The sequence below is a fragment of the Capricornis sumatraensis genome, chromosome 13, assembly GCF_032405125.1.
Source record: "Capricornis sumatraensis isolate serow.1 chromosome 13, serow.2, whole genome shotgun sequence".
Classification (NCBI taxonomy): Eukaryota; Metazoa; Chordata; class Mammalia; order Artiodactyla; family Bovidae; genus Capricornis; species Capricornis sumatraensis.
In genome coordinates this window covers 53061824-53078971 of record NC_091081.1, presented here as the reverse complement: position 1 = coordinate 53078971, position 17148 = coordinate 53061824, and the positions used below count along the sequence as shown (strand labels likewise).

At 37.7% G+C, this 17148-nt stretch overlaps 1 protein-coding gene across 1 annotated transcript in view; it reads left to right on the top strand.

Annotated features, from left to right (window-relative positions):
• The window catches only part of CYB5R4 (cytochrome b5 reductase 4), a 118969-nt gene that overhangs the window by 78727 nt on the left and 23094 nt on the right, over positions 1-17148 (top strand). The window contains exons 10-12 of the mRNA XM_068985336.1: positions 3324-3446; positions 14051-14191; positions 16409-16561. Coding sequence (XP_068841437.1) covers positions 3324-3446; positions 14051-14191; positions 16409-16561 — 417 coding nt within the window. The remainder of the gene's footprint in view (positions 1-3323; positions 3447-14050; positions 14192-16408; positions 16562-17148) is intronic.

The following is a 17148-nucleotide window of genomic DNA, read 5'->3' as shown; positions in this document are numbered from 1 at the left end:
TGGGCTTTATCCCAGGGATGTAAGGATTCTTCAATATCTGCAAATCAATCAACATAATACACCACATTAACAAACTGAAAGATAAAAACCATGTGATTATCTCAATAGATGCAGAGAAAGCCTTTGACAAAAGCTATATATGACAAACATTATCTTCAGCAAACATTATCCTCAGTGGTGAAAAATTGAAAGCATTTCCCCTAAAGTCAGGAACAAGACAATGGTGCCCACTTTGACCACTACTATTCAACATAGTTTTGGAAGTTTTAGCCACAGCAATCAGAACAGAAAAAGAAATAAAAGGAATCTAAGTTGGAAAAGAAGCAGTAAAACTCTCACTGTTTGCAGAAGACATGATCCTCTGTATAGAAAACCCTAAACTCCACCAGAAAATTACTAGAGCTAATCAATGGATATAGTAAAGTTGCAGGATATAAAATCAACACAGAGAAATCCCTTGCATTCCTATACACTAATAATGAAAAAATAGAGAAATTAAGGAAACAATTCCATTCACCATTGCAACGAAAAGAATAAAATACTTAGGAATATATCTACCTAAAGTAACAAAAGACATATATAGAAAACTATAAAACACTGGTGAAAGAAATCAAAGAGGACACTAATAGAGGGAGAAATATACCATGTTCATGGATCAGAAGAATCAATACAGTGAAAATGAGTATACTGCCCAAAGCAATCTATAGATTAACTGCAATCCCTATCAAGCTACCAACGGTATTTTTCAGAGAACTAGGATAAATAATTTCACAATTTATATGGAAATACGAAAAACCTCGAATAGCCAAAGCAATCTTGAGAAAGAAGAATGGAACTGGACAAATCAACCTTCCTGACTTCAGGCTCTACTACAAAGCCACAGTCATCAAGACAGTATGGTACTGGCACAAAGACAGAAATAGAGATCAATGGAACAAAATAGAAAGCCCAGAGATAAATCCACACACCTATGGACACCTTATCTTTGACAAAGGAGGCAAGAATATACAATGGAGAAAAGACAATCTCTTTAACAATTGGTGCTGGGAACACTGGTCAACCACTTGTAAAAGAATGAAACTAGAACACTTTCTAACACCATACACAAAAATAAACTCAAAATGGATTAAAGATCTAAACGTAAGACCAGAAACTATAAAACTCCTAGAGGAAAACAGGCAAAACACTCTCCCACATAAATCACAGAAGGATCTTTTATGACCCACCTCCCAGAATATTGGAAATAAAAGCAAAAATAAACAAATGGGACCTAATTAAAAGCTTCTGCAAAACAAAGGAAACTATAAACAAGGTGAAAAGACAGCCTTCAGAATGAGAGAAAATAATAGCAAATGAAGCAACTGACAATCTCAAAAATATACAAGCAACTTACGCAGCTCAATTCCAAAAAAATAAATGACCCAATCAAAAAATGGGCCAAAGAACTAAACAGACATTTCTCCAAAGAAGACATACAGATGGCTAACAAGCACATGAAAAGATGCTCAACATCACTCATTGTCATAGAAATGCAAATCAAATCCACAATGAGGTAAATGGCCAGTCAGAATGGCTGCTGTCCAAAAGTCTACAAGCAATAAATGCTGGAGAGGGTGTGGAGAAAAGGGAACCCTCTTACACTGTTGGTGGGAATGCAAACTAGCACAGCCACTATGGAGAACAGTGTGGAGATTCCTTAAAAAACTGGAAATAGAACTGCCATATGACCCAGCAATCCCACTGCTGGGCATACACACCGAGGAAACCAGAACTGAAAGAGACACGTGTACCCCAGTGTTCATTGCAGCACTGTTTATAATAGCCAGGATATAGAAGCAACCTAGATGTCCATCAGCAGACGAATGGATAGGAAAGCTGTGGTACATACACACAATGGAGTATTACTCAGCCATTAAAAAAAATACATTTGAATCAGTTCTAATGAGGTGGATGAAACTGGAGCCTATTTTACAGAGTGAAGTAAGCCAGAAAGAAAAACAGCAGTACAGTATACTAATGCATATATATGGAATTTAGAAAGATGGTAACGATTATATGCGAGACAGCAAAAGAGACACAGATGTATAGAACAGTCTTTTAGACTCTGTGGGAGAGGGCGAGGGTGGGATGATTTGTAAGAATGGCATTGAAACATGTATATTATCATATATGAAACAAATCGCCAGTCCAGGTTCAATGCATGAGACAGGGTGCTCGGGGCTGGTATATTTGGGATGACCCAGAGGGATGTGATGGGGAGGGAGGTGGGAGGGGTTTCAGGATGGGGAAACACATGTACACCCTTGGCAGATTCATGTTAATGTATGGCAAAACCAATACAATATTGTAAAGTAATTAACCTCCAATTAAAATAAATAGATTTATATTTTAAACTTTTTTTTAGATAAAACAAAAACAAAAAAGTTTTTTATTACAAAAATTATCTGCACAAGCCATATTTATATTGAAGAATAGAAAAGTTTCAAGGTAACCTTTCTGAGTTGGGAGCAGCACACCCTGAAAAGCATTTGCCTCCATCACTTCTTATTTTTCATCTGCTGCAAAAATATTAGGTACTTCTCCAGTATTAAGCACACTGTCGATATCCTCTAGGAAAGCTTCTTCTTTAATCTGAGTGTCCATGATTAGAAAGACTGTCTTCTGGCCCTTCATGCCCACATTCCTTAAAAGGGCCTTAAAATAAAAATGTACTTAGAATAAAAGAAAAAATAAAATTAAAATAAAGCTTATTATATTATTAATATTATATTAATATATTCTAAACTATTTCAAATATTCAAAAATAAGATAATATAAAATATTTTTAATTATTAAAGGTTGATAATTATAAGGATATTTATAGGGAGTCATTCTCCAGGAGCGTTTTCTGTTTATTAAGCTCAATATTGGTTTACTGAATTCACTCATAAGACTCTCAGATCCCAAGAAATGTTAATAGAGTATAAATTAAATTTGCTTTTGTCTATTCATTCAATGGCTAGTTTGTATATTTAAGGTTTCTTTTTTAAAGCTGTGTTAGTTGCCATGACTGTATTTGAATTTGTATGAAAACCAGCATTATGTATTAGTTTGGCCTCTGATACATTAATTTGAAAGAAGTTAATTTGAATTTAAGATAAACTGGATTTAACATCATATAAGACATAAACAATTTTGAGGAATATGTACCAAAAATTTTATTTATTTCACTAATGATCAATTTCATTCATATCAGATCAGGACATTTGGGTTGTTTAAGAAAGACTGGTTTAAAAATAAACTCTCATATCAATGAATACAAATGGACTTTATCTTCTTTTCAGTGCTAGTTGTTGAGAATGTGGGAAAAATAGAGATTGTCCTGAAGAAAAAAGAGAATACTTCTTGGAAACGCCTTGGTCATCCCCAGGAGAATCATAATTCAATTATTCCAAAGAAAGATACAGGTAGGCTATGCTGTTATTTTGAGTCCTGGGTTCATGAAAATGTAAGTCAGTGGCTCAATTGTACCAGAATTTGGAGGGCCTCTTTGAGTGAGCCAAAGGGTCCTTGTATCTCTTTCTGCTGCTGCTGCTGCTGCTAAGTCACTTCAGTCATGTCCAACCTAGTGCGACCCATAGACGGCAGCTCACCAGGCTCCCCCGTCCCTGGGATTCTCCAGGCAAGAGCACTGATGTGGGTTGCCTTTCCTTCTCCAGTGCATGAAAGTGAAAAGTGAAAGTGAAGTTGCTCAGTTGTGTCCAACTCTTCGAAACGCCATGGACTGCAGCCTACCAGGCTCCTCCATCCATGGGATTTTCCAGGCAAGAGTACTGGAGTGGGGTGCCATCGACTTCTCCATGTATCTCTTTCTAAAGAATTGAAATGGGGCATTGGATTTGTTACCCTCCTTTTTTATTTTTTTAAACAGAGATTACATTTCTGACTCTGCTAGCTAATGTTTAGGCATAATGGGTTCATTCAGTAATGATGGCTAAATGGAGAATACCCACTTAGACCCTTCATTCCTTCACTCCTTCATTCCTCCAGGTTCCCTTTACAAAAGGTACAAAACAAGTAAAATTTATGCCCTGTAGGCACATCTAATTTTTTTTTCTATTAGAGAAGGCATGTTTATTGCCTCTGTGCTTATCTAAACCAGTTTCTGAGTTTACTTCCTAAAGATAATACCTTTCATTTTCTTCCTTTATTTTTTAGAGCTTTTAATTTAAGTGTAACATCTTACAGGCAAAAGTGCGTATTATAAGTGTTCTGCTTGATGAATTTTCACAAAGTGAATGCACTCCATATTTTCTTTGGAAATTGGTAGGATTTGCCTCTTGTTCCAAGTGTTTTGAAATTTCATAGTTTGATAGACCTTAATGGAGGTCTGTCTTCAACTTTTGTGCCAAATGGTCATCCTTTGTGCTAATCTTTCCATTATGGAAGCTTAAGACCCATGTGTCTGGAAAGTACTGATTTGTCTTTCCTCCATGGTCTGCTTTTACTTTTTAGAAGTGTTCTTTTTTTTTTAAGACTTTTTTTTAAAATATGTTGTTTTTTATTTATTTATTTTTGGCCTCACTGGGTCCTTTGAAGTGGCACAGCTGCTCTTCATTGATGTGCTCTGGCTTTGGCTAGTGTGGTGCTCAGGCTTCATGTTGCGGTGGCTTCTCTTGTTGAGGAGCACTGCTCTAGAGTGTGCAGGCTCAGTAGCTGTGGCTTAGTCACCCCACGGCATGTGGGATCTTAGTTCCCAGACCAGGGATGGAACCCATGTCCCCTGCATTTGTAGGTAGAATTTTAACCTCTGGACCACCAACCAGGGAAGTCCCTAAAAGTGATCTCATTTTAAGCCTTCTTAACCAGTTCTCTATTTATCTTGTCTTTCCTCTCTCATTTTCAATTTTGTCCTTTTGCTCTACTTTTTGGGAGTTGTTTTCAGCTGTGTCTTCTAACTCTGCTTTTGAGTAACTCATTTCTACTTTCATATTTTTAACTTCAGAGAACTCTTTTGATTTTTGTTTATTTGTTTTAGCATCCTATTTACTCCCTTCTCTTAGCTTTTTAAGAATTACTGATAGTGTTTTAGAGTTTTTGTTTCCCTGTGTAGCCTAGCCTCGTTTTGGTCTGTCTTTCATATTAGATGCGTCTTTTGAATGTCTGCTGGTCCTTGACTGTCTGTGCGTATTTCTGGGTTGAACTCTAAAAGCTGGTTGGAAACTGTGTGTGGGCATTGCTTGCTGATAGTAACATTGGCTGTGTGGCTGGATCCTTTCTTTGGATCAGAAAAGAAACATTCGCTGTGTGGCTGGATCAGAAAAGTCTCATGCTAGTGTTTTGCCGGAGTCTTTAAACAGTTTTCTACCTTGCACCCAACATTTCAAAAGTTACCTGGGAAAAGAAGGCAGGGGTATCTGTAAACTTTAATTTCCTTTTTAAAATTTGTTTTGCCGACTGTCTATTAGTCTACTAAGGTTGCCTATAAAAGCACCACAGACTTGGTGGGATAACAGGAGTTTATTTTCCCACAGTCTGAAGGCTAGAGTCTGACTCTGAGATTCTGGCAGGGTTGGCTTTTCCTGACATGTCTCCTTGGCTTGTAGATGGCTGTCTTCACATGATCTTCCCTCTGTGTCTGTGTCCCTGTTGCCTCTTCTTATAAGGACATCAGGCTCATTGGACTAGGGACCATCCAAATGACCTCATTTTAAGTTACTTTTTAAAATACCGCATTTCCGAATATAGTTGCATTCTCTAGTACTGGAGATGTGACTTCAATGTTGAACATTGAGATGCACACAGTTCAGCCTATAAAATATACAGAATCCAGAGACCCTTTGTTTTGCTCTCTACAAGAGAGCAAAATTCTGATATTTTGCCAGAATAATAGAGAATCAGCCTGTGGGTGTGTGAAATAGGGAAAGACTTCAGAAAGGTGGGGCTAGGGAAGACAGCTAGGCTTCTTAAATGAACTTTAATCCAGAAAGCAGTTTCAGTTCTGCCTTCCCTCTGATTCCAGAGATACTTGGTCCTGCCAATTTCTGAGCCTTAATGAGATCTTATATTATAGATGGATTGATTCTTGGCTTTTTGTATGTCTGGTTTGGGATTTAGCTTTCGAATTAACTGAGTCAGTTCTTTCTATCCTTACAGGCTATGCCTTGAAAAACAACCAAACACTCTCACTCACTCACACACACATACACACACACACACACACACACACACACACATACACACACCATCTTTGCTTTTATTTTAGGGAAGGGTTAGAAGAAACTAATTGCATTTTATTCAGTTTACCATCTTTAAATATTTAAAACTATAAAAATATATTTGTAGATAAAATTTTAATTTTCAGAAAAGTATCAGGTAGCTGCATTTTGAGTACTTATTGTGTGTGGAAGGCTATTTTAGGTATTGTGGTATGTAACAAATAAATATCATCAGAATTATTTTCCTAGGTGAAAGAAAGAACATACATAAACATGGGGTTAAAGAATACTTATATCAAGCCATAGGCCAATAAGACGAAGTTACTTAGTGCAAACTTGAATATATTCTAAGATAACCTTAAGTGAACAGATGCAGATCAATCTGACCTTGAACAACTCCCCATGAATGAAGGTGAATTTCAAGCAATGTTTTGAAAGTAACTTAAAAAAGAAAGTCATGAAGGACTTTCCAGATATCATTACTGGGTACTTTTTGTGCCAGACCTTTTGCAGGTGGCAGAGAAAGAAAATGTAAGCCATATGTGGGAAAGGTCAAATAGATTCATTTTCCAAGAGCAGGAGGTCTCAATTGCATGGTATAAGGTAGGCAGAAGAGAGAGGAATAGTAGCAGATGCAGCAGATCAGAAGAGAACAGGTAAAAGACCATGAAGATGAAAAAAGATATTATTAAGGTAAAATCTGTTGCCCTGAAATTATCTGGCTCTCTAATGATTGAAAAATCATAGCAAACCAGATAAAAGCTAAGTCCTAGAAATAAATGATACTGAGAAACAAAGGTTGACCTCTATTTAGAAATAGTTAGAATGAACATTGTTCAAGTATTCTTCCCTATAATTTCCTGAGGCTTTCTATGAACTCTCTTATCCCTACTATAAATTTTGGCTTGAGTTGTGAGCCACCATAGTTTGTTTTAGCTCTCTTGTGTGAAATTGGAGCCACAGTCGTATTTTTCAGTGAATTAGATTTTCTACTTTGGAAAATGACTCAGAGTTTAGGGGATTTTTTCTATTTATTTTCCTGAATTAGCACAGATTCATTTCTTCTTTGTCCTTTCTCTTCCCTAACTCATGATAAAAACTATAGGCTATTTTCTGCACTAGCAAAGCCGAATACTTACATCATCAAAATATTATGATTTAACTTTCTGTCAGTAAGTTCAAATGTTTACTCCGATTATGTGGTTCCTAGATTTTCAGTGTGTATTACCAGAATTATCAATTTTTATATTAGCATGCTGGCTTTTTCCTTTTTTCTTAATTAAAAAAATTTAAGTTTGAAACTAAACATGTGAGTTGAAGACTTTTAATGCAGTACCTTCTCATGTCAAATCTAGAGTTTACTTACACAAAAGATTCAAATATAGCAAAGAACATAATCAGAGCAGAGAAACTACTTCATTTTTTACCTTGAATCCAGGTATAACAGTTGATAAATTAAATTGTATGAATAGAACCAGACTACCATTTGTAACTTGGGCACTTCCAATTATTTTTTTCTTCTCAAAAATGAAGATTATGAGTGAGTATTTGTGTGCTGTGGTGTGTGTGTGATATGACTAAGAAACTTGTCTATTGAGAGTCAGAAACTAATAGAATATTGGGTGGCTATTTCTGTATCCAGCCTAAAAATTTATTCTAATTGTGATTACCTTTAATATGGGGATTCAGATCATCACACAAAGGTTGTTTTGTAAATTTGATAACTAACAGCTCAGTAAATGAATATTGAGACACTAAAGAATAAACAAGATTTTGAAAAGTTGTGCTATAATTTTGATATGTCAATAGCCATTTATAAACCTGTAGATTAAATACATATAGAATCTATAACTGTGTTTTTAAATCATGCTGAACTGTATGAAACCACTGCTGTTTGTTTTTTACCTAGAAAAGTGGCAGTTTTGCATAATTTGACCTATACTATTATCAGGGCTTCTTAATTGCTAACACCACATGCATACACATCCAGAAGTGCTGTCTGTACTTGTAAACGTGCTTGTTGACACTTTGTGAGCAGTCACTTAATTGAGGCTTTCTACGGGGCCTGGGATTCTGCAGGCAAGCTGTTCGCTGTCATAAGGAACAACAGCTCTTCTTGTCAGTGTATAAAGATCCACCTTCGCCCCTTCCCAACCCTTTCTTGCCTGTGCAGCCATGTTTCTTTGCTGCCTAAAACAGTCATTCAGAATTACTGGAAAAGAAGAGAATCCTATGGCTAGCAAATAGAACTTCACAGTATTTTATGCTTTTAAATTGTCTGCTCAGCCCAGCAGGTGTAAAGTTGTCACTTTCACACTAATTATAAGATGCTTTAGCATGTTGCTGTCTTATTCTCATTTCTAGCAGAACGGCCTGAATATGAAGAAACACGGAATAGATGGAGCAGGCTATAAATGAATAAGAAATTATTTACTATGTTAAAAGACAGAATAGATGGTTTAAAAACTTAGAATTCAAGCACTTTAATGTATAATGTTGACTGAATTATTAGTTATGAAGCTGAGGAAAGGTGATAAGCACAGATTAAGAGATGTTCAAATCTAGTGACAACCTTACTAAATGATATGGGCCTCATTGTCTAAGGACTCCATTGAACCTAGTCTTGGAAGAAAAGCTGCCTTTTTCTTAGCTTAGTACCCATACACATTTATCATCCTGGGTGTTTGAAGATGTGTTATGAATGTTTTCTTACTCATATAAGCAAGAGTGGTTTGAGTGAGGATAGTAAAGCTATATTACAAAGGTCAGATGAGATGGTTGGATAGCATCACTGAGTTTGAGCAAACTCCAGGAGATGGTGAAGGACCGGGAAGCCTGAGTGCTGCAGTCCTTGGGGTTGCAGAGAGTCAGACATGACTTAGGGACTGAATAGCAACCACCAGAGGTTAAGTGAAAACCTTATCAAAATTAGAACAAAGGCTGAATAATTTTTAAAAACAGCAGCGTAATTGCAGTTTATGTAATACTTTTAAAAGCACATAATAACTAAAACTTTGTTGTTTCTTCTGCATAAGTTCATTTCCAGCCCCTCTTTCCTCTCTAGAGGGTGGGCTATGGAGCAGGAAATTCCAAACTTGTGACCATAACTCAGTCTTTCTGGTGACCAGCCCCCATCCAGGAATCTACCCAGAGTCACCACATGAGAACAAAGATGTTCCTAGTTTTCCCTTATTACTTAGGAATTTACCAGGGTATTAGGAACCCCATGTTCGAGATCAGAGTCAAAGACAAATACAGTGCCCCCACCTCACCCCCACCTTATTTGCAGCTTTGCTTTCTGAGGTTTCACTTACCCTTGGTCAGTCGTGGTCCAAAAATATTAAATGGAAAATTCCAGAAATAATTCATAAGTTTTCAATTGCAAACTATTCTGAATAGCATGATGAAATCCCAAGGTGTCCTGCTGGGGATGTTGAAGAAGAGAGGTACCTGAGATAGATGGTGACTTGCTGAACTGGTTCCTTAATTTGGACATTAAATAGTTACTAGGGAGCTGTAAAGGGTAGGGGGCTAGTCTATAGATATTTGTGTTTGAACCGACATGGTTAAAATAATGAGGAAGATGCTAAAGGACAATGTACTGGTCTATAATGATAGTTCTCAAACTTTTTGAACAAGGCTTATGAGTTGCGGCAAGAAACTCTCAACTTCTTCCCCCATCCCACATCTTCTCTAGTGATCTTGATCTCTAGTGATCTCTGTGATCTTGGGCAAACTTCTAACTTCTGTAAGCCCCTCTTTCCAGCAGGGAAAATGGGCGTGAACAGATGCTTTGAAAGAACACTAGGGGAATTCCAGTAGGACTCCACACTTCCCCTGCAGGGGTGCATGGGTTTAATCCCTAGTCTAGGAACTGAATGCCTGCATGCTGCATGGCATGGCCAAAAAAGTACTTAGAACAGGAAGGTATGGACTCCCAATCCAGTGCTCTTTCACAGCTCTCTCCCACTGAATTTTGTCTTTATTTTTGCCTTGTGAAATTCTACTCTCTAGAAGGAAAGCTGTAGTTTCTTTTCAACAAGAAGAATAAAGAATGCCCGGATTACCATATTATCCTCAGTGTTTCAGTGTTACCCTGAGTATCTCAATATTATTTGTATGTTATTAAAAGAATTTAGTCTGGGATTAACAGATACACACTACTATACATAACATAGATAACAAGGACCTACCATATAGCATGGGGAACTATATTCAATAACTTGTAATAATCTGTAATGAAAAAAAACGTGAAAAAGAATGTGTGTGTATATGCATGTATACATATATATATATAACTGAATTACTTTGCTGTACTCCATTTTAAAAATTAACATTTTTTTTTAAAGTTAGGTTTCTGAACAAACGTTTTTCTGTCTTGTGTTTTCGTTTTACCATCTCATATTTATTTTCAGTTTTTCATTTTCTTGTATAGTTATGCTTATAAAACCAAAAATCTGACACCTTAATACCAGCATTATTCAGACTCAGGTCAACAAATCTGCTTTATCTTCCTTTATCCCCATGTTTTAGGTCCAGGCCTATGTGACTTCTCTCTTCAGCATAAGTGAAAGAGTGAAAGACGAAAGCATTCTTAAATCTTTCTGAAGACTTCTAGAACCTATCGTTAGCATGTCCCATTGAAATTATGGCAGTTTTGTTATTTTATTGGTAAGATGTTGAATGCAGGTGACCAGGGTTCGATCCCTGGGTCAGTAAGTTCCTCTGGAGAAGGAAATGCCAACCCTCTCCAGTATTCTTGCCTGGGAAATCCCATGGACAGAGGAGCCTGGCAGGCTACAGTCCATAGCATTGCAAAGAGTCAAACACAGCTCAGCGACTAACACTTAAAGATGTTGACATTATCTCACAGTGTTAAATAGCAGGAATACTGTGTTACTTCTCTGTCTAGAAAGCCAGTCCATCATTGTAACCCAAAGTTTCCTTGTGTTTTAAGTATAGTCAAAGAGATGCAGACTTACTGTAACAAATCCTTTCTGACAAAGGCTAGAGGTGAAATTGTCAGGTCTGAAGATGAGTCTTTTCATCAGAGAGTATGCACTAGATTTGATTAGAGGAAGGCACTGTGGCCCCTAGACCTTTTCATGAGGGACACCTACCTTGGATTCCATGCTTGGAGAACAACACAAGGGCTCTCCACCAGCTGCACATCCCTCACAGGGTGAGGAGTGTGCAAAGCAAGGAATTGTCCCCCCAGAATTGAAGCTCTTTCCTTAATCACTGCACTCCAGGTATCTGGAGCCCCAGAATTCCCTTTGCAAATGACCCCAAGTCCACTTCTATCCATGAAATTGTTGTTTAGTCACGAAGTTGTATCTGACTCTTTGGGACCCCATTGACTACAGCCCACCAGGCTCCCCTGTCCTTGGGATTTCCCAAGCAAAAACACTTTTCTGGGGGATCTTCCCAATCCAGATATCAAACCCGCGTCTCCTGCATTGGCAGGCAATTCTTTACCACTGAGCCACCTGGGAAGCCTATCCAAGGAGTGGCCAAGGCTAGTTACGGGGACAGCAAGTAGAGCTTGAACGTATGGACTAGTCTCCCCACATCCACATAAGGCTCCACTCAGGGTCAGACAGCAGGGCTGAGAAGAGCAGGATTCAGGCCATTGACAGTCTGGGGGTGCAGCTCTCGTCTCCTTGCCTTCTTCCTGCATGGAACTCTGAGGAGTTCACGAATCCTGAATTTGAACCTAGCCTTCTAAAGGGGCATTATGAAGGTACATTTCAGGGTACAGCACAGAATTTATTTTATTTAACAGTTATTTGTCTGATTTATAACTTTCACGTATTTAGACCTGGAGGTCTCATCGCATATTGTGATTTAGTCGCTAAGTCATGTAAGTCGTGTCCGACTCTTGTGACCCCATGAACTCTAGCCTGCCAGGCTCCTCTGTCCATGAGATTCTCCAGGCAAGTATACTGGAGTGGGTTGCCATTTCCTCCTCCAGGGGATCTTCTCGACCCAGGGATCAAACCTGGGTCTCCTGAATTGCAGGTAGATTCTTTACCCACTGAGTTACAAGGGAAGCCCTCATCACATATTGGTCAAAAATCTGTTCTGGTTTTTCTGTAACACTTTATGGAAAATCCTAAACGAATTCTGTGGCCAACCCAATATTACCACTCTGGGTCAGAGGAATGGTCTAGAGGAAGAGATAAGGAGATTGTCTGAACCTTCATTTTTTCTTGTGGGTGAGCCTAGCTCCTTTGATCCTTCATCAGTCTAGCATTGGATTAGGCCTTCTGGTATAATTCTGGGATGGTACCCTTGGCCATGATCTTGTCTAAATTTTGACCTGGCCACAATGCACTCTTAAGTTTATGTGCACGCTGAGCTACCATGGTAGCAGGTAGAAAGATGTAGTGACCAGGGTCTTTGGGGGACCAAGCGAAAAGGGAAGAAGAGAATTGGATGAAACTGTGGCCAAAATGGTTTCTTAGGATTCTATGTGAATTTTAGTTGTCTACTAACCATTGATTATTCGATGTAGGGCCTTCACATGCTAAAGTCTGAAGTAAATCTTTACCTACTTAAATATTTTTAGGTTAAAAAAAAGAGCATAATTAGGATAATATGTTATTGTTTTTGTTCAGTCGCTAAGTCATGTCCAACTCTTTGCGAGCCCACAGACTGCAGCACGCCATCTTCCTCTGACCTCCAGTACCATCCAGAGTTTGCTCAGATTCATATCCATTGAATCAGTAATGCTATCTAACTCTCTCATCCTCTGCCACCCCTTTCTTTTGCTTTCAGTCTTTCCCAGCATCAGGGTCTTTTCTAACGAGTCGACTCTTCACATGGCCAAAGATGCTTTATTAGGATTAATTCCTGATACATCTCTGTAAATGCTGTTTTATAAAAAAGAGGAAATTATGAAACAAATCTGTGTCATTACTCTACTCTGATACGCTGTTTACATTCAAAGAGAATTTGCCAGTGAAAATAGTCATGCTTTCAGAACTTCTGTAATAATATCTCCCAATCCAATGGTATTATTTTGCTCTGTATGCAAATATTTCCTGAGCTTAGGATATTAATTTCAGATATTTCCAGTATTTATAGAAATACTTGGTTCCTTGTATTTGTATTTTAGTACCACAAACCTGCCATCTTCAGTATTTCATTTAAATTTTTCCAGATAATCAGAGCTTATACCCATATTAACCTGTTTATTTTTGTTTTAATCATATTTTGCCTGTTGAAATGTCCTATAATTCATATATATATAAATTTTGTTTGTGTATATATAACACACATACAGAGACACAAAAATGTATATTTTCCTGCCTTTATCAAAGAAATATTTATAAGTTATTAAATAGTGCTGGTATTGTTAAACTTTAAATGCTTGAGTTTCAGGACTTTGCCATTCTGTAAGAAAAGAATTTAAAATGAGCTTTGATGGTTATTAACTGTTTTTCACGTCTACATTTTAATTACATAGCTATTGATGAGGCATAAAGGATGAAATTCTTTTAAAAAGTAAATATGAGAAGAAAAAACTAGGCTTTCATTTCTTAGACTGTAATGGTTTTAACATGCTATAAAAACGGACATGAGCAAATAACACTCATTTTATAGAGCTGTTTTTTCAAATTATGGAAGTATTTTCAGGTTTTAGAAAATGGGTATGTCAGGAAGTAAAATGGAAAAAACTAACATTATAAGATTTTCAAAATAGTGATAAATTGTTTTTTAATGTCATAGGCCTGTTAGTGAAATTCAAGCTCACTAAAGAACAGAAACTGAGTGTGTGCTTTCGAGTAGTAAGTCTGGGAGTACTTCTTATCTAATTTGTCACTAAGAGAAAATGAACTTCTTTCTAGGTTTGTTCTACAGAAAATGCCAGTTAGTTTCCAAGGAAGATGTGACTCATGATACGAAGCTTTTCTGCTTAATGCTGCCACCGAGCACACATCTTCAGGTGCCAGTAGGGCAACACGTTTACCTCAAGCTACCTATTACAGGTAAGGCTTTGCAGAAACATTTTCTTTCATAAGGAGTTTGTAATCAGTACTAATTTAAGCACCCATGTAGGTTAGTAGTGAAATGTTTCTGGGCAGCTGGTCTTTGTGATATCCCATTTCTGGATTTGTGGATGCTGGGTGCCTGCAAGTGGGAACTCTAGCTATGCTGCATCACTGTGTGGAACAAAGAAATTGTCACTCGTCACATGGCATCCGGTCCCATCACTTCATGGGAAATAGATGTAGAAACAGTGTCAGACTTTATTTTTGGGGGCTCCAAAATCAGTGCAGATGGTGACTGCAGCCATGAAATTAAAAGACGCTTACTCCTTGGAAGAAAAGTTATGACCAACCTAGATAGCATGTTGAAAAGCAGAGACATTACTTTGCCGACTAAGGTCCGTCTAGTCAAGGCTATGGTTTTCCCAGTGGTCATGTATGGATGTGAGAGTTGGACTGTGAAGAAAGCTGAGCGCCAAAGAATTGATGCTTTTGAACTGTGGTGTTGGTGAAGGCTCTTGAGAGTCCCTTGGACTGCAAGGAGATCCAACTAGTCCATTCTGAAGGAGATCAGCCCTAGGATTTCTTTGGAAGGAATGATGCTAAAGCTGAAGCTCCAGTACTTTGGCCACCTCATGAGAAGAGTTGACTCACTGGAAAAGACTCTGATGCTGGGAGGGATTGGGGGCAGGAGGAGAAGGGGACGACAGAGGATGAAATGGCTGGATGGCATCACTGACTCGATCGACGTGAGTCTGAGTGAACTCTGGGAGTTGGTGATGGACAGGGAGGCCTGGCATGCTGTGATTCATGGGGTCGCAAAGAGTCGGACATGACTCAGCAACTGAACTGAACTGAACAGGGACGGTGCCACCAGCATTGTAATTTATTACTTTTGTTGTTGTTTAGTTGCTAAGTTGTCTCCAACTCTGCAACCTGCCAGGTTCCTGTGTCCTTGGGATTTCCCAGGCAAGAATACTAGAGTGGGTTGCCGTTACCTCCCACAGGGAATCTATTACTAACAAAGCCTTAAAAGAAAGAGGTTAGAGAGCACACAGTCTTCTGTGAAGACAGCTACCAGAAACATACACCAGCATCTCTTATTAGCCACTTTTAAGTTCAAGGTCGTTTATGAAGTTGAATTTGTAAAGCTGAAAATGAGTGGATGATTATAGATGATCTCCTTTCATGTGCCACCAGTAAAAGAAGCTCTTGTAAATGTATTCCTTACTGTGTAAATTCTCTTTCCCTTATTTTCACCCCCAAATTACCTCTTGTTTTAAATACCCTTCCAGCTGTTGTCTAACATCTTCTTAACCTGTTGAAGCTGCAAAAGGTAACATTCCCATGTCAGTCCTAGTGTTTCCAGCAAGTAGCTTCACAGACTACCAGCCGGGATTTAATAAATATAGTGTATTATACATACTGTTTAGTTTTTCTCTTTATCCTCACTAATGCCTAGTTATTCAATAATTGATATCTTCCCCAGTGTATTTATTGTCAAAGTATTGTATATAATTTACACATAGTTAATTTCATATGTGTAAAGGAGCCATGTATAAAATTTTGGTCTTTCAAATGTGTTCACTCCTCTTTCTTTGGATTTTGGCTAGCTAAAATATAACATGGCTTCTTATTAATTTTACCTGGTTTTTTATTATTATATTCTTAGTAGTAGTTGGCTTAGTGTTCTTTTTAATTACCAAAATAATACATAAAATGATAAATTGTTAAAATAATTCAAAAATATAAAGTAAAAAGTGAAATTCATGCCTTCCTAGAACCCAAATTATCCCATTGGCCATCAGTATTCATTGTTAACAATTTGGTATATAATTAAAATTATTGTGTAAGTATCTTCTTATATCTCTGTGTAAACTTCTGATGCCATTTTTGTTGTGGCTCATTACAAAACTTATATGCTGATGGCATAGATGGTTGTTTTAAGTTTATTAGCATAAAATCCTATCATTTTATGCCACACTTAATAAAAACAGATTATTCATATTATGGTGAATTACTGATTTGTTAAAATCATTTCAACACATATTGGCTTAGAGTATATATACATGTGCTGTATACATATAGAACATACAACTGTATTCACATTAAGGGTACAGTTTTAAATATATACTGATAGCATCATAACATTTTTATGTTTCATCTTCATTTGTTTAGATTTTTAGAACTAAATTTCTTTGTTTTGACTTTCTCCAGGTACTGAAATTGTGAAGCCATATACACCTGTATCTGATTCCTTATTCTCAGAGTTCAAGGAACCAGTTCTTCCCAACAATATATACATCTACTTTTTGATCAAAATCTACCCTGCTGGATTCTTCACACCAGAACTTGATCATCTTCAGATTGGTTAGTATTTTTTTTTTTAATTTAGATTGTGTTCTAGATTGGATCACATATTACACTCTCCTTTGGTTATTTCCTTGTGGAATCTGTCAAATATCTTAAACTCACCATGTCTGCAGCCAAAGTTGTGTTCTCTTAGTCTCACCATATTGCTTCCATACTCCTCATCTGTTCTTCGCTTCTTTGCAAAATATTATCTGTTCATCCTCGACTCCATCTGGAGACTTGAGTCTTCCCTGAGTCTTCCCATTCAGTTCAGTTCAGTTCCATCACTCAGTCATGTCCAACTCTTTGCAGCCCTGTAGACTGCAGCATGCCCAGGCTTCCCTGTCCCGTCACCAACTCCTGGAGCCTACTCAAACTCATGGCCATCACGTCGGTGATGCCGTCCAACCATCTCATCCTCTGTCGTCCCCTTCTCCTCCTGCCCTCAATCTTTCCCAGCATCAGGGTCTTTTCCAATGAGTCAGTTCTTCGCATCAGGTGGCCAAAGTATTGGAGCTTCAGCTTCAGCATCAGTCCTTCCAATGAATATCCAGGACTGATTTCCTTTAGGATTCACTGGTTTGATCTTGCAGTCCAAGAGACTC